Source organism: Chaetodon trifascialis, chromosome 5 (genome assembly GCF_039877785.1).
Source record: "Chaetodon trifascialis isolate fChaTrf1 chromosome 5, fChaTrf1.hap1, whole genome shotgun sequence".
NCBI lineage: Eukaryota > Metazoa > Chordata > Actinopteri > Chaetodontiformes > Chaetodontidae > Chaetodon > Chaetodon trifascialis.
Genome location: NC_092060.1, coordinates 9154245 through 9176261, shown reverse-complemented (window position 1 = coordinate 9176261; position 22017 = coordinate 9154245). Strand labels below are relative to the sequence as shown.

The window sequence follows — 22017 nt, the reverse complement described above, 5'->3', positions numbered from 1 at the left end:
TACAAGAGTAAGAGCGCCATCTGCTTGCTGTGGGTGTTAACTAACATACAGCACTACGCATTGAAGGAGGTTGGCAGTATACAGTCAGACACAAAGCTGGCAAACGTTCTTTCATTTCGTTAGATGTCGGTAGATAAACTATGCATGGTTAACGGACGTTTTGTTAGCATTCAGTTAGCATTACATGAGCTAACCCTAACCTTATCATTAAGTAACTTTGACTAACTTCGTAGGTACTTAATACATTTCTGATGATGAATGATTGACAGATGACAAATGACCAGAAATGGTGTGATTTGTGACTCCCATTTTCTATGCTCTGGTTTCTAACCAAATACCTGTAATAATGCCTGTAGTAATTTGCAAAAATGTTAAATTAACATGATGAACATGTTAAACATACCTACCAAATATTAGTATCTTAGCATTGTCATGTTGGTAGGTTGATCAAGCACCAAATGAGGCCAATGCTGAAGAGCCAAAAACTGCAGTGCACAAAACAGCCTCACAGAGCTGCTTGCATGTCTGTCCACTTTGTCATTTAATCATCACACGGGTCAGAGAGTGACTTACACCATGCCCACATGATCAATCTAAGATTAATGTTCATTTATATTTTAAAGAAACAGACTTTTTAAAATAGAAATTCAAAATCTTGACACTATCTGCTGCACCGCTGCAACTGCGCCATGCATTTACCTGGTGTCACACCAAATCATTTTTATGTCTCAAGTGCAGGTTACTATTTTTAGAAAAATCTACTCTAGTATTCTCACTGTGCACTGTATACCAAGCAGCCTCTGCTGGCTAGACGGCAAGCTGGTAAAGGGAGATAAATCACTAAATTCCTACAGGATCATCCTTTTAACTTTAATGTGACAGTTTAACCCAAAATATGCTACGGAGGACTGTATTGAACTGGGTTCTGGGACGCTGGACCAATAGTTATTAGCTGATGGGCCTGTAGGTTTCCCTGCACTCTTACACTAATAAATTCATTTTGATACCACTTTCTTTTCCCTGATAAGGCAGGTCAAGGAACATCTTTCAGGAAAGGTTTCTCCTAACAGTGGGACTGCTATGTAACTAGAGCAGTGGTATTGGTATGTCAGGTGGAACCACATATTATGTACAGTGATGGTGGCTGGACAACCAAGTGGGCCATGAAATGCAGATGCCAAGCCAGTTGGGCCAGCCACTGTAGTTTAACCTGAGCAGATACAAAGTAGATATATGGCCAGGTGAGCAGCTGATCTGTGCTTGGGTAAGTGTAGGATTTAAAGGCAGCTTAAGGGTAAGTTAAAACAAGTGGGTGGAGCGGAGGGAATGGGTTAAAACCTCATTTAACATGAGCTTGTAAAGCAATGGTCGCTAAAATTCTTGCACCCTTTACTGTGAAAGGCATAACATGCAGTGATCAGCCGCAGCTCACGGAGGAAGATCAACCTTTATTTATTGAAACTGCTTGCATACAAAATATACTGCACTATAACCATACATGTCAATCCAAACATCTTAAATGCTAGTAGTATGTACAAAAGGAAACAAAAAAATGCCCCAAAGTGCACACAAGGTTTACAGCTTTGTTGACTACCCTGGTTTAAGTATCTACAGATTCTCCGTGCGTCTTCACTTTCTGGCGCTGTACTGTCGAACAGCCCCACAGCAGAGCCTAGTGAGTATTTATTGATGTTATATACATTCTGCAAATAAACGACTGCTGAAAGCTGCTGTGGACTGGCGAGCAACAACAAGAACGTTTTTGGGTCATCAATTCTTGCGTTGGTTCCACATGAATCAACCCCAACTGGACTAAAGGCTGAGTGAAGGGGGGGATGCACAAGGTCATACAAGACACTTTTCCAGTTAAAACGATTAAAAATTTCTGAACTGAATTGGGACTCCCCGATTCAAATTCCTGTGCTTTCTCAATGATCATTGTATGTTCGACATAGACAGTACTTGTTCTTTTGAGAACATCTCTTCTGGGATGTCAAAATCGAAGTTTTTGTGGACAAGGTTGGGTCAATACCTCCGTAACCTGACCACATTCGCATAACAACACAACACAGTATTGTAGCTTTAACAGTAAGAACTGGTTAAATCAGTCTAATGCCTTGTTCAAATTTGAGCATTGCATGGTGAACGTCATTCACGGCCAATGCAAAATGAAGCCACCAGAATTCCCCTTATGCAACCCATTGGATCATGGGTAAAAAAAAATACACCCTGTGCACCAGAACATTAGAACAGCACACCTTTCAAGACAATCACAACAGCTGAATATCAAGAAAAGCATTTTTTGGAGAACACCCTCAACATACAAACATTCCACGAGAGTAACTGAACGACCCCACAACTATCATGAACCCTGTCAACCGACATGAAACCTGTGACCATGTGACTGCTGCCAATGCTTCTTTTCTGCAAATCGAAATTAATTTCACTTAATTAGTTAGTTTGTTTACAATGACGATGCTGGAAAGATCCAAAATGTCTGAAGCCACAAATCTGAAATCCAAAACCCTTGACCCCCCTCCATGATTACAGACATTACAGCCAGAATGTCACAGCATCTGTTCACGAAATGAATTAACAGAACATACAGTCATCGATTTTAATATGAAAAGTTCACGTGAGTTCACAGTGATTCAGTATTTTAAAGAAGCATGACTCTTTCATACTCAGTCTTTAAGGATTGTACAGTTTTGGTAGTGCCATTCTACTTTATGGGGGACCAGAGTATATGTCATGGTACTGTTCTGATGTGCTGGAGACAGAGGATTGCATTGAGGACAGCAAACATAAGACAGTGCCAAGTAGCATCTTAAGAACAGTACATGTTCTCAGCAATGTTCATCATAGTGCCAGTGGGTAACCCATATGATACCTTAAATTGCCAGCATGAATCAAAATGTACTCTGCTTGAATCAAATGTGCGAACACTGTTCCTCGTCTTGATCCCAAATGGTTCACAGACCTACTTGTAGGTTTGCCTTGCAGCTTTCCATATGACCGCATCTGCAATGTTTTTCCAACGCTACATTTACATTTATTGCCACGATCTTGACTGTATTCAGTATCTTAAATTAGCAGTTTCCATGGCAGGCCACTGGAAAACAGTAGGATTGGATATTGATGTCACAACCAGTCAGTTATGGGAGATCCTCACTGTGGAAATGCTTTCTTAGCAACAGTTCTTGAATGACCCCAACTGGTAAGCATGCAACAGTCCTCCCAATTTTTTTTTTTTTTTTTTTTAAATTAACATTATCCACTATAGTACAAGCCTTGGCTTAGCATTACACTTTGTTATTAATGCCTCTAAAAAAAAATCAAACTAAAGCATGAAAAAGCCATTAAACTGCTTTTGTTCGTTCAATTCCAGCAGTTCAAAAGTGTAACATACGACTTTAACCTGGTGTTTGGAGGCACAATAAAATACACCAACAAGCAGGTTGAAGCACAGCCGCAGAAGCAAAGAAATTCATTGTCTCTGGTGTGACACAACAGAGCTGATGTGAAGGTTGGACCTTTGTAGACTCAGCATCCAATGCATCGCCAAGGTCTGTGACACCTTCATGCAGCAAACCTGCATGTGGCTCTTTTTGTCAGTTCAAGGGGAACTGGCTTTTGGGACACAAGTCTCACCACCAGCATCATGCTGGCTTAACCTTAGGAATATTTTACACCAGTCAAAAAGAAAAGAACAAAAGAAACATTGAGAAAATCTAAATGAAACACTTATCATTATCCATCACTCTGGTGACTGAAAATTAAAGGGAAAACCCACCATAAAACACTGGCTACTTCAGTTAATGGAGGAGACAAACTTCTCCCAGAGCTACAGTATGGTACATGTTAGCAGGGAGACCAAGATGTGCTTTCTTTATAAGATTGAAAGAGCTGTGACATTTTGGAAAATACACATTTAGATGACAAAGCTTGTACCACTCTCCTGTCTGTGCATAATGAGAGCCAGAGGACAATTAGCTTAGCTTGGCTTTGAGACTGTAAGCAGCCATAAACAAACAGGCACCTACATACACCCTGACAGGTCACTACAGGTCACTCACTTGTATCTCATTTATTGAATTTGAATATGCTGGACTTGTCACAACTTCTTACTTTTCCGTTGGTGGTGACCTAATTATCCTCTCTTCCACTTTTTATGCTAAGATAACTTTTCCTGGCTGTTAGCACACAGACATGAGATTGATACTGATTGTCTGATCTAAGTCCAGTGTATTTCTGAAAGTGTTCATTTATTACTTTAAATGTTAGCGACTGCTGATACTTCTATTTTTTTCATTTAAACTGAATCTAAGGATCCTCCTCAACATGGCCTAAGAGCAAAACATTGGTCATGTGATAAAAACACTGATAAGAGGATGTTGAGCATACTCGTTTTGGGGTCAGATTACTGTTCCAAAGGTCACATTCACACTGATCCACCCAAAATGTTTTAACAGCAGATGTTGAACCCCTGTGGGCCTGAAAGGTGGTCTTCAAAAGTGGCTGCTTTCAGTCACTTTCATCGATTCTAATTGTGTCCAAATGTCAACTGAAATGTCTCCAGACATAGTATTACAATTCATTCTAACCACTAGTGCGCATTAAGGGTGAAGCTGAATACTTTAAAGAGCCACCAAACCCACAGGTGTAGTTTAGAATATATTTGGAGAAACGCTTTAATCTTCCACTGAAAACACGGTCACCATGCAAACCAAGCCTCCTCATACACAATGCCAGTGAGTGTTCTGTGCATCGTGAAGGACTGTTCGTCTCAAAATGGAAATTCAGTCATTATGTCAGTCAGGATTCAATGAGGGCTTTCAGTGTTAGGGTGGATTTTCCCTGTCAGATAAAAAAACGAACTCACCCTCTGTCTGTAATGTAATGCTATTTTTCAAGTTCTGCAGCACTATGGACATTTCATTATTAATGACAGCTGTGTGCGGCTCAACCCTGCTACTGAGGATACTATTTTTTCACACATCATAAAGTTTATTATCAAGAGCTCTAGCATTTAACTGATATTAAACAGCAAAAAAAAAAGAAAGAAAGAAAGAAAATTCAGGATAAGTGCACATTTGAAACAATAGTACAAATCTTTTCTCAGACAAATAATGACATCATTATATACAGTACGCCACCCGCTTCTTTATGCCATCTTGATTTTTTTTTTTTTTTCTTCGTTTTTTTACAATACAAATGAACTCCATACTGTTGATGCTCTATTGACAATATAGAGGTTACTTTCACTCCAGAGAATGCTTACTGGGAACAGTGAAAGCAAAGGTCCTAACAGATTAGTGAGAGAGAAATTGACACCAATAATACTTCTGAAAAAGAGAAATTAACTTCTAAAAAAACAAACAAACAAAAAAAAACCTTGTTTCATCGTGTTACATAACCATTTCTTTGACATTTTCTAAGATCGTTGACTCCAAGTTGACGGTTGTCAGAAAATGTAACTCATCACTGGCAGCTGAACTGAAACAACGTAACACTGATTCAAAGAAAACTAAGCTTATGGATGTCTCTTTTTAACATGTGTCCGAACCTACAGAAAGTCTCCAAAATCCATAATAAAGATGTACATGCAGTGCAAGACTAGAAAGATACACTGATCTCTGGTAAAGATAAGACCTGGCTCAACCTCTGAAATCTTTTCAGTTCCTTTCATGTCTTCAGTTAGAGAGAGAGGGAATAAAGTTTCACTGGGTTACACTATTTTGCATTTCAAGATAGCATTTTTAAAAAGGGGTCTGTGTGGAGTCTTTGACTGTGAAACACAAGCAAAGGTGTCAAAGTAGCCACTCCAGGTCATGAAAGTCTACAAAAGTAACTGAATCCATTTCACAGAAGAGCTGAACCAGGTCAGAAGCTACAGGCTCATGTTTGTCGACTATACAAGAATACAACACCTTCAGTGTTTAAAAAGGATCAGGAGGTCAAAGCAGGCAGGTCCCTGGTGCGCCACAGTCACTGTACAGTTAACACCCGCCCTCTGAGTCTTAAGGAAGCTCGGAAATACTCAGCATCGCCAGTGATGACCCGGGGTGAGTCAATCATGTCACAACAGGAAGTAGCCACCTTTACACATCTGGTCCATTCTGAACATCTCATCATCCCTGATTTACATGTCTAAGTTGTGATACAAGCCACAATTAAAGGCACATGTTACACACAATGTGGTGAGGTTTCTCTGAGCATTCGCAGCTGTCTAGCTACGAGTTTGTGGCCCCAAATGATAAGTCAGCCTATAGCATGTGGAGATCTCACAAGCTGTTGTTAACACAAGATTTGAAGCCTTTGTTGCAGACGGAGCACGGTGGCTAGTTTGATTTCAAAGCCCAGTTTCTTTGTTGTGTCTGCCTGGTTCAAAATTGATCCAGCCAACCGTAAAGTAATGTTATGCTATGCTGAAGATGCTCGCCATGAAAGCCATTTTTAAGGGAATAGTTCAGCATTTTAGGAAATACGCTTTCTCGCCAAGAGTTGGATGAGAAGATGGATACCATTCTCATGTCTGTTTGCAGAACCAGCAGTCAGTCATCTTAGCTTAGCACGAAAGCTAGGAGGAGGAGAAAACAGTGAGTCAGAAGGTCGCTGTGTCTGGTCAACAAGTAGGTAGTTCCACCTCGCTATCAAACCACAAATGTTCAGTTTTTGTGCAGATTAAACTAGACCTTAGAGATGCTGGTACGCAGATTTTGGACAGAGCCAGGTTAGCTGTTTCCAGTCCAGCTGTGGCTTCATGTCTACCTTCCAGACATCAGTATCAATCTTCTCATCTGACTTCGCGCCACAAAAAGGGAAGCTAAATTTAAAGGCTAATTTTACCCGTCAAGTACTTGATCCCACAACATTCACACATAGCGACACAACTGAGTAACACAGCTCGTCTGCTAGCCTAAATATCAGATACTAGACTGTTACAGTGTTACAGTTATGATGTTCTACAGTGTTTTCATGAAACATCAATCAGCCTATGAATGCACAGAGAAACCTCAACAAACTTTTTTTTTTTTGCTTTGCATTTTTGTTTTACAGTGACTTTCTCACATTTTAACAGTTTTATTCAAGCTAATGCTATCATCAATCTCCCCTCAATCATAAATCTACAAATACTTTACACGAGCCCACCTACGTTACTGCAGTCAGGTTCATTTTAGGATACAATTTGGGACAACTGAGAATGTACATGAGCTTCAAAGGCCTTCATGCCACCTCAGCTGTACTCGATTTATTCTGCTGATGATGCCACAGGGGATATTTCCATGCAGAAGATGTATGAAGTCAGTAACTCTCGGAGGTGTCAAACCCAACAGCAGGTTGGATTACCTCAGGATGAGCGCCTGAAGTCTACACACTGTTTGTTTTGTCTGTTTCTTTGATGTCTGAAAACCTGCACTGGTTAGACAGAGTTACTCTGACAACACGACTGTCGAGTCCTATTTTGTGTAAGTCTGTCAGTGTTTCTCAGAGCTCCAGCACAAGGCGGATAAGTTTAGAGCAATGAAAGAAGACTGGAACTGTTGTGGAACTAAATGAAAAGTTATCTTGCACCATTGTTCCTCCCCAAAAGAACTGAAAGAAATGCATAGGGTCACAGAATCACCCCTGCAACAAACACCCGTGTATGAAAGAACAGATGGTATACACAGGCAGTATAAAAAGCTTTGAACTATTCTGAGCAGTCAGGTGCTTTTTAGTGGGCCAAATTCACAGAAATGGAAGAGCATAAATCCAAGGCACGAAGATTAAAAAAAAAAAAAGCCTCATTATGACCGAGTGGCAGAAAAGTGACACACTGCAGCTCCACGACTGAGCTCATAATCCAGAGGAGATCTCACAAAGGAGGCTCAGAAAACCGGACTTTAAGATGAAACTCTTCTTGAAACTGACTTTAGACTCTAGAGCGGGTTTTTAGTCAGGTGACATGCACAGTCCTGCCATCCAAAAGCAAGAAACAGAGCAATTCACAGTTTACATCATGCATACAAAAAGTGCAAAACTGCACCGTTCATGGTCACGAAACGATACCTGATACTGTGGTTTCATGACGATTACAATATGGTGTAACTGGAAGTAAATCTGTCGGGCTTAAGGTGAGAAGTCAGACTCCATCCTCTGCCCTACCATTTACAAAACACACCTAACAGAGAATGACAACAGAAAATCAGATTAATACACAACATGTTTGGGCCCAGAATAAGTTGGAAAACCAGGAGGAATAAAACTTACACCAAATTTTTATTTCGTCAAGGTAATAACTCAATGAGATGTTGTTTCTTTTGCAGTAATACTTCAAGTGGGTTGTCTAACTGCAAAACAAAAAGGTTAAATACAAAGGTTTTCATAAATTAAAGAAAAGCTCATGTCATCAGATGACCTGAGATCTACAGTCGTGATGTTGCCGCCTTAATCCTGCAATCTGATCAGGTTTGTCTGAGAGCAGAAGTTACTCTACTGACTGAACTGCCGTCCATCCGAGTATGCTGTGAAATGTGAGTAAGTGGAACTAGCTGAGCCCTAAGCCTTCTGTGTGAAATGTCCCGCTGTTGAGGTTGGAAAGGCTCTCATCAGTCTGGTACAGGATGTGGATTCCTGCTGACACATCTTTAGCAATGAGACAAATGAGGACTGGGAGAGTGGAACCTCCCCGTATGAAAAGGTCCAGAGCTGCTGGAAACCAGTGCAGAAATGCTGTCATGAATGTGTCTGCTCAGATTCTCCGGAATTTTTTCATGACTGTGGTAAAGGCTTCAGTCAGGGGTTTGTTTGGCTTAGACTGTACATTATCGCGAGTATACAGGTTTGACCTGTGTTTCTGGATTGGACACTGACTTCAGAATCATTTGAGCACTGCTACATCAAGGAGCTTGTGCAGGGAAATCAAACCAATGAGTAGAGAGATTCAAACAATGCTGTCTTCCTGTATAAGCCTCATGCAGCCTACTTAAAAGCTTTTTTGACGTGGCAAATTTCTGGCGATGAAGACAATTTGGCCGGGGACTGTCCTCTCGCCATCTTTGACAGACTGATGGTTCTGAGCACAGCTGATCTGAGGTCAGAGTCAGCGTGGACTGAATGGACTGAAGGTGTCTGTAGCATCAGTCACATGACAGGTAATTTTAAGAAGAACAGCAGTGCATGACATTTTGTTCCCTGTTGAAGACTCTAATGAGTTTGTATCTTTGCTTCTGCAGAGGCTTTATAACAGTTTATCTGCATCAGAGTGCCTCAGATTTATGATTCCCCACTGCTCAGGCTAATATCAATTCATGCTTAGTCTGACACTTGAACAGACTGTAGGAATTTTATATTATCTTGGCAACAGGAAACAAAACAGAGACGACCTCAATGATGAGATAAGTATCTGTTGGCAATTTCATTGCCCACGCATCCCTGATGGCTTTTCATCTTGAAACAAGAACTGAACTCCGCTCCACTTCACTGATCCCAAGTGTCAACATGTTGATCTGGGATCAAATGACTAAAAGAGTTTGGGAATTTATCAATTTAGTTCTTAAGTCTCTCTGAAAATACACCTGAACGAGACGAGGTGAGGTCTCTACACTGGATACTTCTATTACAAATGCAATGCTGTGCTCCACCTGACTTCCAAGGGTTAGACTTTGGACCTTGAGAGCATCAAAAATAAGTTCTCAAGCTGTGGGCAACACTGAAGACAGTGCTGACAGATCATCTCTACAACATCTGCAGTAACAATAAGTTTAAAATGTGCAGCAACAGGAGCAGGAGGAGGAGGAGGGAAAATCCTTCATCCTGCCTTCTGAAGTGTCTGGAATAACGCCTCGTTTCCTGTCAACCAATTATTTCCTTTATTTGTTTGACTCGTTTTGTTTTCTGTTGTGATCAGTCCCAACAGGGCAGCGGAAAAAACAAAGATCATCCAATTTAGTTGATTTTAAAACACAAGTAAACTATTATTTTCCTTTGATGGGAAGGGGAGTGTGTTTGGGATAAATGCCTGAAACGGGCTTTAGTCAAATCACTCCTCTTCTTTTCCTTTTGTCCAAAAACGTGTGGTTTCTTTTATGTGTTACTCCAGAGAAGAACAGGATGCATCAGACCAGTCGACCACAAACCAGACCAGTACCTCAACAGAGCAGACCAGCAGACGCCAGATGGCCTCTGGTCTGCGACTTCACTACAGTGAACTCCTCCATGCTGATGAATTATGTGTATTCATGTGTTTGACAGAGACAGAGAATGAAAAAAAAAAAAAACTAGAGAGAATCTATGATGGTTTATGACAAGTTGCCTGTGTGTGTGCATGTCTCTGAGAGTGTGTGTGTCTGTGTGTGTCTGTGTGTGTGTCTAAGTGAGAGGGTCCTCCAGTGGTGTATCTACGACACTCCGTTCACCAGCGGAGGAGCGTCCTGTTTGTCCTTCTTCATCCCTCGGTCTCTGATGGGCCTCTGATGGTGATGGCGAGACGGACCCTCACCGCCGCTGCTGACACCACCCTGGGATGAGGAAGGCCCACCTCCTCGCCCCCCTGAGGAGTGCTGCACGCTACGCTCATTGTTACCGTCAACACGGATCTGTGGGAGACGGCGTGTGACATCAACATCATCTTACAGCATTTCCAAGTAGAAATTCTAATCAAATATTAGTTTTTTTTAGCACCAATAAGCTTTAGTTCTTAGTTTCAGTCTGTGTGATAATGGAGGTGCTGCACAAGCCAAGTGGGATTAATTACTGCAGAAATAGTTTCTGCAGAGAGGGCATGTGTTGTCCTCAGAAACTCGCACAAAGGCAGTCATTAAAACAATTCAATTTTGGCCAAATTGGTATATTTCAATAAGCTCGTTATCCTCACATCAGCTCTCTGCCATCTGCTCTGGATCGATCCTAAATACTGCCTGACACAGGAGTGGTTTCCTAGGTCAGGGATGTTGGCACCGTGTTTATCCTTGTTCAAAGAGCAGGGTCAGGTATGTGTTTCTGGCCAGTTTGGACTGATTTCCTACTCTGAGACACTTGATAACTGCAAGTCCAGATGAGGAAAAAAAGACGCACGTGTGTGTGTGTGTTTAATTTAAACACAGGCAGCTTTGTGTGACTGTCTCCTCAGTCCTGTTGAGATTTAAATACAACACAAGGATGCGTGTGTGTTACCTGCAGAGTGTCCTCCTGCACTCTTGTCTTGGGGTCTCTGATATGACGAGGTCTCGGCTCGCTCCACTGCACGTCATCGCCTAAACCGGGACAAACAGAGCCTGACTCTCAGCTTAGGCATCATCCTCAGTCCCATCAAAACTAGTCCTGGGACAAAGTGAAACCCAAATCTACTGACTCACTGTCATGTTGCCAGAACCTTCACATATGTCTGCAGTCTAAGACAGCTGCTCACCGACAGTTAGCAGATTGAAAACAGGGTTAAATCTATGCGTCAGGAGGAGGTTTATGTCTGGGAGAATTCTTATTTTCAATGTAAATGTGGATCTCCTTGCAAAGTAAACACTCAGTGAGAACGTATTAGTGAGGGGAGTCAGCAGGGAACTTGCTATTGCGTTCATTACCATTCTTTATCTTCCATAATTTGATGAAAAGCATCTCACTACACCCACATTTCATTCTCATTCTTGTTCCTTATAACTTGAATAAAGATCATTATCTTCAAAATAAGCCTCATCTCCAGCCGAATGGTACAAAGATAACAGAACACAGACGTATAACTGATTGAGAGTTTGTTTGTGAAGCTTTTCAGCTGTAAATATTTACCTCATCTCTCTATAAAGTCCTGAATGACAGGAGATCGCTGTGAAAAGATGGATGACAGCCAATGATAATTACTGCTTACCTTTATACCCTCCCCCTCCTCTTCCTCTTCCCCCTCGTCCCCGCGGCCCTCCCCCGCCCGCTCTCTTCCTCCCATCTGTCCGTCTGGGCAGGGTCCCGCCTCCTGTCATCAGTTCCTCGGTGGGGGCCAGCGACCAATCGCTGAGCTCATCTCTGTGGTCTGACTCGGTCTCTGAAGCGTTGGATGCCTCCGAGTTGGTGCCTGGAGGACAGAGGACACAAGTCAAGCCTCATTTAAGCAATTAAGCGCTGAAGAATTGTTTGGTTTCATAATAAAGTCATCGCCTGGCTCCATTCAGTGATTACAGCCTTGTACTAGCTGGATGTTTCATATAATATCCGCTCAAATATCAGAAGTCAGAACACTTATTTTACCCAGAAATGAGGCCACTGTGCACAAAAGGTGAAGTAATTACCTCTCATCAAATATGGCTGAAAATAACCTCAATCTGAGCCAGAGAATCAGCTCTTTTGCTTCTTCACTCATATCCAAACCAATGACAGCACTTATACTGAGACCTAACTGAGGTGACTTCTTTATATCAAAGTGCCACATCATTCAGCTTTAATGCGTACAGCACAGTAAAAAGACAGACCTGAAAAAGATATGAACTGATTTAAATGAGCTCACTTGCTGTTTATGGAGACGTAGTAATTCTATCGTACCTGAGGCGAAAGCTGCACCTCCTCCTCTCCGCCCTCTGCCACCTCTTCCTCCCCCTCCAATGTAGGGCTTCCCTCCTCCGCCTCCCGCTCCTCTCCCCATCCCCAGCCCCATGCCGTTATCGAACACGTAGGCTTTGTCTTTAAGGTTTCGGGGCCCCGTCCCTCCTCCTCCACCTCCCCCTCCTATCTGTCTCAGCTGCTCGTCAATCTGGAGGCGCTCCAGCCGAAGTTGATCCACCTCCTGTGGACATGAACAATTAAAAAAAACATGAAAATGAGGATGTGCACAAGTTTGTGGACATTGGTCATTTTTCTGTATGTTTCTACAGGTCATCAGTTACTATCACTCAATATTGGGGAAAAATATGGTTAGACTGTGACTGTCCACCATTCACCGCCGCCACCACAGAGCGGTTAAGCTAACAGTACGTAGCCTGTTTGGCCAAATTTACCACATCTCTTAAAACATCTTAAACATTCTTGTAAACCCTCTGGCTGAGGTCGCAGCCCCTCCTTCCCTCTACCTGCAGTATCAGTCAGGTCATATCAGCTGTCGCTAACTAAATTCTATGACTAACTTAATAACAGGCCACAATGGAACTTGAAAGTCAGGCTGGTGTGCTGCCTGAAAAGCGGCTGCCTGTCCTCAGCCAAAGACTGTTTATGAGGTAAAAGACACATCACTCTGTAAGCGGAATCATGTTTTTGAAGTTCTAGCAACTCCAACATGCATCTATGTACATTTCATGTTTACTGTTAAACCTTTAGTGCTTAAAAAGGACCCATCAATGTTATTTCTTTAAACGATTTTAACTGTGCCACTTATTTATTGTTTCATTTAGGTGACCCTGTGCCCATAACAACAAATGTAAGTAACCCGCCACAATATTCGGGATCCATGATACACTGAAAAACCTGGTTATTTTACTTCCTGTATGCAAGATACTCACTGTACTGAGGTTTCTGTTCATCTGCATCAGTGCAGCAAATCCAGCTACTGTCTGCTGCTGTCTGTTTCTGTAAACATTGAGTTCTCGCAGCGATTAAGGATGAAGCCACAGTGCTGCATCTATCACTATGCTGGATTTGGTTTCTCCATGTGATTGCCAGTAAAGATAAAGGAGGAAGTGATAAAAATGTATGTGTACCCTCGACACTTATGTTTCTGACAGTTTTGCTTTCACCTCAATGTACGTACAGATCACCGCTGCACTGTTAATCGTTATGATGGGATCAGATACCCAGATGAGGAGTTCACATGCTGCTTTATCTGTGAGTACTCTGACCAGCATGTGCAGATTTCTCAGGAGCATGAGATCATGTTTACAGGTGCAAATGTATTCAAATTAAGGATTTAAAAAAACTGTGACCAGAATTTTGATGGCTAATGCAAATAATATCTGTCCCCATTAAGATCTTAAAGGAACAGTTCAACATTTTGGGAAATAAGCATATCTTGCTGAGGGACTGACGAGAGCACTGATGCTCCTGTCATGTCTGTCTGTTACCTGGCGATGCCATGGTGACAGCAACACTCCAGGAAGTCATTGCTCCTAGCCAAGAAGTAGTCCATCACACGACCCTCCATGAAACCAAAGTTTCCATATGTTTGTATATAGTGAGCTTTAGAGGCGACAGTAGCCTGAACCAGGCTACCCTGTCTCTGATATTAATAATAGGCTAAGCTAACTGTCTCCTGGCGGTAGCTTCAGAGTTTCCAGCAGACATGAGAGTGATAATGATCTCCTCATCTAACTCTCAGCAAGAACGCTAATGCATTCCTTTGCCTCTCAGTTATTCATATCCCTTTATGAATACTCTATCAAATGTTTCACTATTATCATGATTTTGTGGAAAAACATTTTTTGCTCAAGTCATTCAGTATTTCTGCAAACATTTCAGGGTGATTACCAACAAACTCTCTTTTTATTTTGCTAACAAGGGGGATGCCATTGCCCCTCACTTCGCCTGCTGACTGTACACACCTTAAGGTAGTTGAGGTGATAGTCCAGCAGTACTGTAGCATTGGAGATGCTTTCCTTGGTCCCCACAAATACAAATGGCACCATTCCCTGTGAGAGAGGGTCAGAAAGAGGAAGAAAGATGAATTCTCTTGTCTTCCATGATGCCTACTAGCAGCAGTAAAGACACATTCATTAGTGGAATCAGAGGTCAGTGATGTAGGCGTATGAGGGTTGAGCTCAAGAAAGAGCGTTTAGCTGTGTGTCTTGGTAAGCACACAGAAGTGTTGGGCCTTTTCGCTCCCACTAACCTCGTCTGCGGCTGCTGCAGCTGCTGCTGAGGGCTTTTTGTCATTCTCAGGCTCAATGCGAACCCGCACCACCCCAGACTTATCAACCACCTCCTGGATCAGTTTGCCATTTTTGCCGATCACCTTCCCTATAAAGGGACAAAAACATCATCAGTCACAGACTGCAAGCACTTTGAAGTTTTCAAGATTCAAAAATTCTTGAATAAAGTCAAGTTCGGGAGGAATAATCTCTTCGTCCCCAGTGATTCTCTCACCTACTAAGTTCCGGGGAACTTTGATGACGTCTTCAGAGAATTCCAGGAAGCTCCTGGCAATGCGGACAGCATCCTGGTCCTTAGACAAACAACAAGCACAAAACCATGTAACATGTGAATTTCCTCCATTGTGGGATAAATAAGGTCTATCTTATCTTATCTTATCTTTAACATAAAAACATAAATCCTAAGAAGCTTCTAAACTTGTTTTTCCAGACTGCAAACATGGACGCTACACCTCTCTACGCTCAGGTCCGTCCTCATACTCATCAGTGTGTCCACTCAGTGGAGCGTCATACCTCCCCGTATATGTGAAAGGTGCATGTCTCCTCATCCAGGTCTATGTTAGTGACTCCTGGGACTTTACGGGCTTGCTGAATGTTTGCCCCATGAGTCCCGATAGCCAGACCCATGAGGTCGTCCCGAACGGCAAACTGTTCGTGAAACCGTGACGCCAGCTGCCTGGAGCTCTGCAGGAACACGACAAGAGGGACATGGAGAGAAAACATGAGCAAAACATCATCACTGCCACAACGATGGAGCAAGTCAGAGTGATCCTGGGTGCAAAATGATCAAATTCTACACATGCATACAAGAGCACACATACATGTGAAATGGCTGTTGACCATTGTGTGTGTGTGTGTGTGTGTGTGTGTGTGTGTGTGTGTGTGTGTGTGTGTGTGTGTGTGTGTGTGTCTGTATGTATCTACCTCCAGTTGTCTGCTGGCCTCTTCATTCCTCTGCATGAGAGACAGTTTGGTGCGGAGGCTCCTGAAGTGCATGTCACTCATCATATTGGCCCTCTTTGTTGTGACCTCATTCACCGACTGACAGAACAAACAATAAGCTTACTTCACACAAATCTGCCTTTGGAAGGTGCGGAGGTCCTCTACTAAATGATGCCATTTTGTTTCAATAATAAACAATTAGATTAAGTGTAGAAAATTGAATTAAGCGGTTGCCAGACATCTTTATCTAATGTTTTTTCATTTGGAAAAAAACAAAAAACAAAAAACAAAAACAGGTTTAACGCACCAAAATGACCAGCTGCTTTTTCTCCGAGTCGTAGGTGACACTGAACCCTCCCACAGCCTTTTTAAAGTCTTTGTGTGCGGACTCCTTGGAGCACCTGTCAACAAGAGTTACACAAATAATTCATGTCATATTCACTCATTCATGTCCTTAAATAATTCAGGAATCATTGCTGATTATTTGGAAACATGTGTTCACACACCTTCACAGATCTGTATGAAGCTAATGAACTATCATTGAGCCTTTTCAGAGCCTGAAATCAACACGTGCATGTAAATCAAAGGCATTTCTTAAAGGCTTGGAAGAGTTTGATCATTATATTTACAGGTTTTACACAACAACAAAAACCTGCATGAAAGCGGCTCACATCCTTTTAAATATGCTGCTAAATGTGTGAGTGTTGAGTTATGCATCTGCTGCTCTCTGACACTGCGTTCCTCTGACAGCTGCAGCTTCACATCAGCAGGTTCTGTTTAAAAGTTGGGTCTTTCTGACACGGTACTGATCCGCACAGGCAACTGTCAACTAGGCTAAAGACCAAGTCTGCAAGCTGGCCTTACTCAGACTCAGCAATTTAATGCCACTATGACTGAGCAGCTTGTGCTGAAGCACAAGTGATTTCAAACTGAAAAGCTCTTGAAACGGCAAACTTTGAAAGCTCTTGTGTTGTGAAATTTTCTTGGTTTTTTTTGCCACGTGTTTCTTGTGTTTGCTGTTCTTCTCCTCTGTTTTCCTTTCAGCTTTCACGTCAGTGCAGAGCATTGGCTCTTAGTACAACCGTCATTACTGTCTGTACCATTATAATAAATCCATAATAAAGCATGTCTTCACGGCAGAGAATTAAAGAATCTTTATTATTCACATTACTCAAGTTCCTTGACTTGTCTTCTTGGAAAACCCTTTCAATTTCTTCTTTTGTTGGAATTTATCCAACAAAAAGGTTCCTTACACGCCCTGAAGTGTACTTGGAGGACATAGAAGTGTCTGTATATCAAACTCACATCTGCCGTAGATCCTCAGGTACATCCAGTCTGATCTTGATGAAGGTGGTTTTGGTGGCTGGCTTATTTGGGTTAACCGGCCGTAACCGCTCCAGCGTCACTATCTCATTTAATGTGGCGTCGCATGCAGCATACTCTATTACGTAAAACTAGAGATACAGAGAGAAAAGGATGAAGTCAGGGTGGTCTGGTTCTGCACCGGTGCAACATCATGGTTGTAAAAACTACAAGTGACTACTGTGTACCAATGTATAAAATAGAGTATCAGTTTTAATAAGAATTCACTTTTTCTGGACAGAATGTGATTAACACAGAGAGAAAACAGAGACGGACAGACAGACAGGAGGAGATCTGAAGACATGAGATGAGACAATGTGTAAAACCAGGCCAGAGAACAAAATGCAGAACAGAAGAAAAAAAGAAACAGCTCACAGCAGTGAGACATGTCGGACAGATTAGCCTAAATTCACTCCTCCGATCATTCATTCAATGTGGATCCAGAAACAGTGAGACCTTGAACACAGGCAGTAAACTCACTGGCACCAGTCCTTATATTTTTTTACTTTTGTAGCACTGCCACTTACTACGTGTTGTGTGTTTACATACCGTGTTGCACATGTTTTTTTTATGGTTTCATTGAAATTACTTGCACTACCTGCCCCTACCTCAACTATTTATACCTCATGCCACTTGCACTACTTACATGTATTTATGTTTTTTTTGGATATTATGTCTATTTGCACTTCTGGTTAGATGCTAAACTGCATTTTGTTGTCTCTGTGTTGCACTCTGGCGATGACAATAAAGTTGAAAGTCATCTAATCTAATCAACACCAGCACCAGCCTCCAGAAGAACGATGGTGTACTACTTACATTTTTCTGAAACATTACACTATATGAACCAATGCAAACTAACCAATGTGTATCATGACAAGCTATTTGCTGGTGCTTTGATTCGACTGATATGTCACTGTACGATGATCATGTAACCCAGACTGTGAGACTGTGGTCTGAGGCCTACCTCTCCTTTGACCATGCGAACTTTGGCCAGCCACCATCCACACGGCTCCTTGTCGTTAGCCCTGGAATATACCTGGTAACACACAAACACACCATATGCCATATAAACATATTACAAAACAAAGAATGAACGATTTCCATTTTGAAGCTCAAAATTAAACGTTATTTTGCCTTTATGTGAGCACACCATCGCACCTTAAGCGCTCTGATTTTTTGCTGTAATTCAAAGAAAATTAATACTGCAATTTATTGCCATTCACTTTGAATCTTGAAAAACACAATGAATATAAAAATGAAGGAAAAATCAATCAAAGTAGAAAAATGTCGCTAATTTATGGCGTAATTGCTTCAGCCTTTTTCTCCCAATCAATCTTTCACTTCCTACTCGTGGATGCTCAGCTCTCCTCCTGATGACATGTTTGCTGAAACCTTTGGTTAAAAATATGAACTGCAGCAGGAAGCATCAATGTGTGGAAACATAAAACAAAATAAACCAAATCCGATTGTAACTGAACGAGTATTGAGCGAGTCCCACCTCGACCTCATCGCTCTCATTTATCTCCTTGCAGAAGCCCGTTGGGGGAGGAAAACGCACGTCCTGAAATGGGATCTGACGCTCTGGCTGCCAGCTGGGACAGAGGGACGAACAAAAAAAAGTCATCATTGGTAACAAGTTACGTTTTACAGGTTACAATATTTTGTTGTGCGTGCGCATCACTCACTTGTTTTCAAAAGCCACAGTGACTGATCCTTCGTGAACATCCTTCACAAAGGCCTGGAAGAATCAGAGGGGATATAAAATCGTTAGAAGAACCACTTGAAACACTCAATACTGCTTTGAACGTGTCAGAGGGTTACAAATCTGCTGCCTAAGCCTGACCCAAGGCCAAGCTGTTAGCAACAAAATAGCCCTAACTGATTCCTTTTTGGGGGTTTGGGCTTTGGCCTTGAGTCAGGTTTGGTGGCATGCAGTCTGTGTTCATGTGTGTCAAGTACTGCAAGTAGGACATGCAATGCCTTTAAGGAAAAGAGAGAGATAGAAAGTCTAGTCTAAGGGTTGCATTAGCATTGTAAAATAAGAGCCAGGTCAGATGAAATGAAGCAAAAAGGACAGTTTCTTAAAATGCTAACTGATTCAGGGAAAGCCTTTCTCTGTCACGAACATCCTGACCTGTGACCAAGCCTGTAAAAAACTCCTTACAGGATTTTACAGAAATTTCAGTTTGATATTCTAAACTAACCTACTGAAAACTTGGAAGGTAGATGGTATATTATGGTCTTGTCTCTAGGCAGTTAGGTGCAATGTGTGCGGTGTTACTGCCAGGAAAAATGTAAGAGGAATGGCATATTGGCAAACAGGAGTCTAAACATTAATTGGATCTTTTATCATTAATATACTGAGGGATTCTGGCACACGGTCAGAAGCAAACTATGGGCTGTCCTCATCACAAGAGGGTTTACTGTCAAATGTTGGAGAATATGTTGTAAACACCAACACTTGTACATGAAAATATAAAATCAAAGTGAAAATCATTACATTCATTTTAAAACAAATGTGGGTACTTCTAAATAAAAAGTGCTAAAAACCATAAAGGGTGTGCTTTATTGATGACATCATGAGTCTTATGCCATTATTGTTGTAGTCAGAGACTTTCATCAGTAAAGATTATTGATTGCACATTTCTGATATTGATTTAACTGCTTCAATATATATTTTTGGCCAATCAGAAAATGGTCTGAGCTCCTGGGCTGAAAAAGAAAGTTATGAGTAACACTGTTAAGACTGGGCACGCCAACAGCAGAAGTGGAAACGAAACTGAATGTGTCAGAACACTTTGTTAATCATTAATCACACAAGTCTTATTGTTCAAAACAGAGGAATAAACTGGCCTTCATCATTGTTTTGTTTGCTTTTTGCAAGAGAAGTGACCAATGAAAACTTGGTCGACTAAGACTCTAATAGTTTGGTTGACCACTGAGAGGGAGCCCTGACGTTATTGTACTGCCAGAGACATGACGATCCTTTTCAGGCACTAACTAGTGACTAAAGCTTATTCATCACTTAAAGGCAATATAAAGCAACAGTTCTAATAACTGCTTTTAGGTTCAAAACTTAAAAACAACACGAACAAAAACATTAAAAACACTGTAATAACCTCCAACCTACTTGGTTCTATTAAACCCTTCACAAGGGCAGTGCCAAATTTACCACTTCTGGGATTAGTGCCCTGGAGCCAGACATCAAAGTCCACTTTCTTACCAAGTGAATTACTGAACAGCTCCAGTGTGCCTGAGTCACACACACATCTCTGGATCCCACAGCTCTATGTACAAGGAGGGGATTTTACAATATTTAGGAAATGAGTGACTTATACCACTGCAAAAAGCACATCGGCCTATGATTACAACATGAATTATAGTCCAGGACACTTATCTAGCTAATGATATGTGTTATACTGAGGCCTTGCATCACTCATTTCGAGAAAGCCTTTAACGTTTCAGTAAGCAGATTCAATGCTTGTGCAATTTTTAAAACTAACTTTTACACACCTCAGCATCGCAGCCAACATCAGCAGGTTTTTTTGCAGTAATTCAAATACTGTTGAATAAAGTGGAAACAACATGGCAGTCCAGTCTAATCATCTCACCAGCTCAACAGCAGTCAGCAGCAAAAGTTGAGTAGCTGAAATTGGCTATGGGCATTAAGTGCTATAATTTGATAATAACACGTGCCAAATAATAAAGCAGTATTCAAACCAAAGGGCGAGAAACACATTTTGCATCCATAAAGTGATGTTTGCCCAGTGCCACACCCAGCTAAAGATCTACAGCTGATGCTGCCACCTTAAACTTGCCTAAAAGTCAAGGAAAAGAATTCATTTTTAATTTTCAGATCAGAATTATATTCATGCTCAAGTCAGGAGGGTGCTTTAGTGAAGTGCTTGATTTCTTCAGACATATCAAATGACTCCGCTGGCATTGAACGCAGCATCAGTCCATAATGAACGTGGCTACAGAGGGGTGCAGCACAGGTGTGCAGGATGGTTTGCATGCCGCCTCAACACTTGTTCAGAATTCTTTCTGATGGCTGGACTGAACACACACAGCTCATATTCCTTACATTTGATTGGCAGCAACAGAGTTTCTACTTACAGGCTGCTAATATTCACAAACAATCACAACTCAATCTCACCAAGTCTGTAACTGCTTTACGAGTGTTGATCTTTGACATTACAGGGACATGAAGCAGACAGTCTGCGCATGTGAGCTGGTGCTTTTCTATTTGATGTTACCAACTTTCTTTTACTCTGTTAACATTACATTTCCTCAATAGCCACGGTTACTAGTTAGTTTGCAGATTAAGCATTTCCAATAATAACACAAGCTCATTAAATATCAGTAATATTTTTCATTTCTTCTTTCTGTTTTTTATATTGTGCTTGTATATTCTATTCCAAATACACTGTAGTTGTTGACTATTAATTCATCAAAATTCAAGCATAGTATTTTTACTTCTTTTTTTTTTTTACTGAACTTTATTCTACTTCTTCCACATCTAACACACACTGATCATGGGAGGGACACCAGTGTATTAATATCTGCCCATGGATCCATCAGCCAGGCTGTCAGACCCTGCCTGAAAAACTCTGCTTCGTCTGTGGCACATGACCAAATGAATAACCCCATAAAATCCTGTTCCTCCAGCTTGTTGTCTCTAGTCTTCAGAGTAACCCCAAAAACTTCAGGAGCAGCATTGATAATGGTGGAAATTTACGGGTTAGAGCAAACCACCGACACTTGTTATCCTAAATGAAATGACGCTTTAGGACACAAATCACGACCGAATGTTGGCACCTGTGTCTCTGCTACCAACCTCTGCCCATCACTTTCCAGATGACATTAGAATACAATCACACCAAAATTAACTACC

At 41.5% G+C, this 22017-nt stretch overlaps 1 protein-coding gene across 2 annotated transcripts in view; it reads right to left on the bottom strand.

The window, feature by feature from the left end:
* The window catches only part of fmr1 (fragile X messenger ribonucleoprotein 1), a 66784-nt gene that overhangs the window by 44042 nt on the left and 725 nt on the right, over positions 1-22017 (bottom strand). Inside the window, exons 2-15 of one of the 2 annotated variants that reach the window (XR_011602167.1) lie at positions 18809-18861; positions 18622-18715; positions 18088-18159; positions 17067-17215; positions 16069-16162; positions 15744-15860; positions 15333-15503; positions 15034-15112; positions 14780-14907; positions 14493-14579; positions 12508-12748; positions 11843-12043; positions 11158-11237; positions 6806-10580 (exon numbers count right to left, since the gene is read on the bottom strand). Coding sequence is in view for 1 of the 2 variants with exons in the window: in XM_070962122.1 (XP_070818223.1) it covers positions 10383-10580; positions 11158-11237; positions 11843-12043; positions 12508-12748; positions 14493-14579; positions 14780-14907; positions 15034-15112; positions 15333-15503; positions 15744-15860; positions 16069-16162; positions 17067-17215; positions 18088-18159; positions 18622-18715; positions 18809-18861 (1764 nt within the window). In the remaining variant the exon portion in view is untranslated. Of the gene's footprint in view, positions 1-1428; positions 10581-11157; positions 11238-11842; positions 12044-12507; positions 12749-14492; positions 14580-14779; positions 14908-15033; positions 15113-15332; positions 15504-15743; positions 15861-16068; positions 16163-17066; positions 17216-18087; positions 18160-18621; positions 18716-18808; positions 18862-22017 lie in introns of those variants that run through there. The other variant, XM_070962122.1, reaches the window with a different exon arrangement.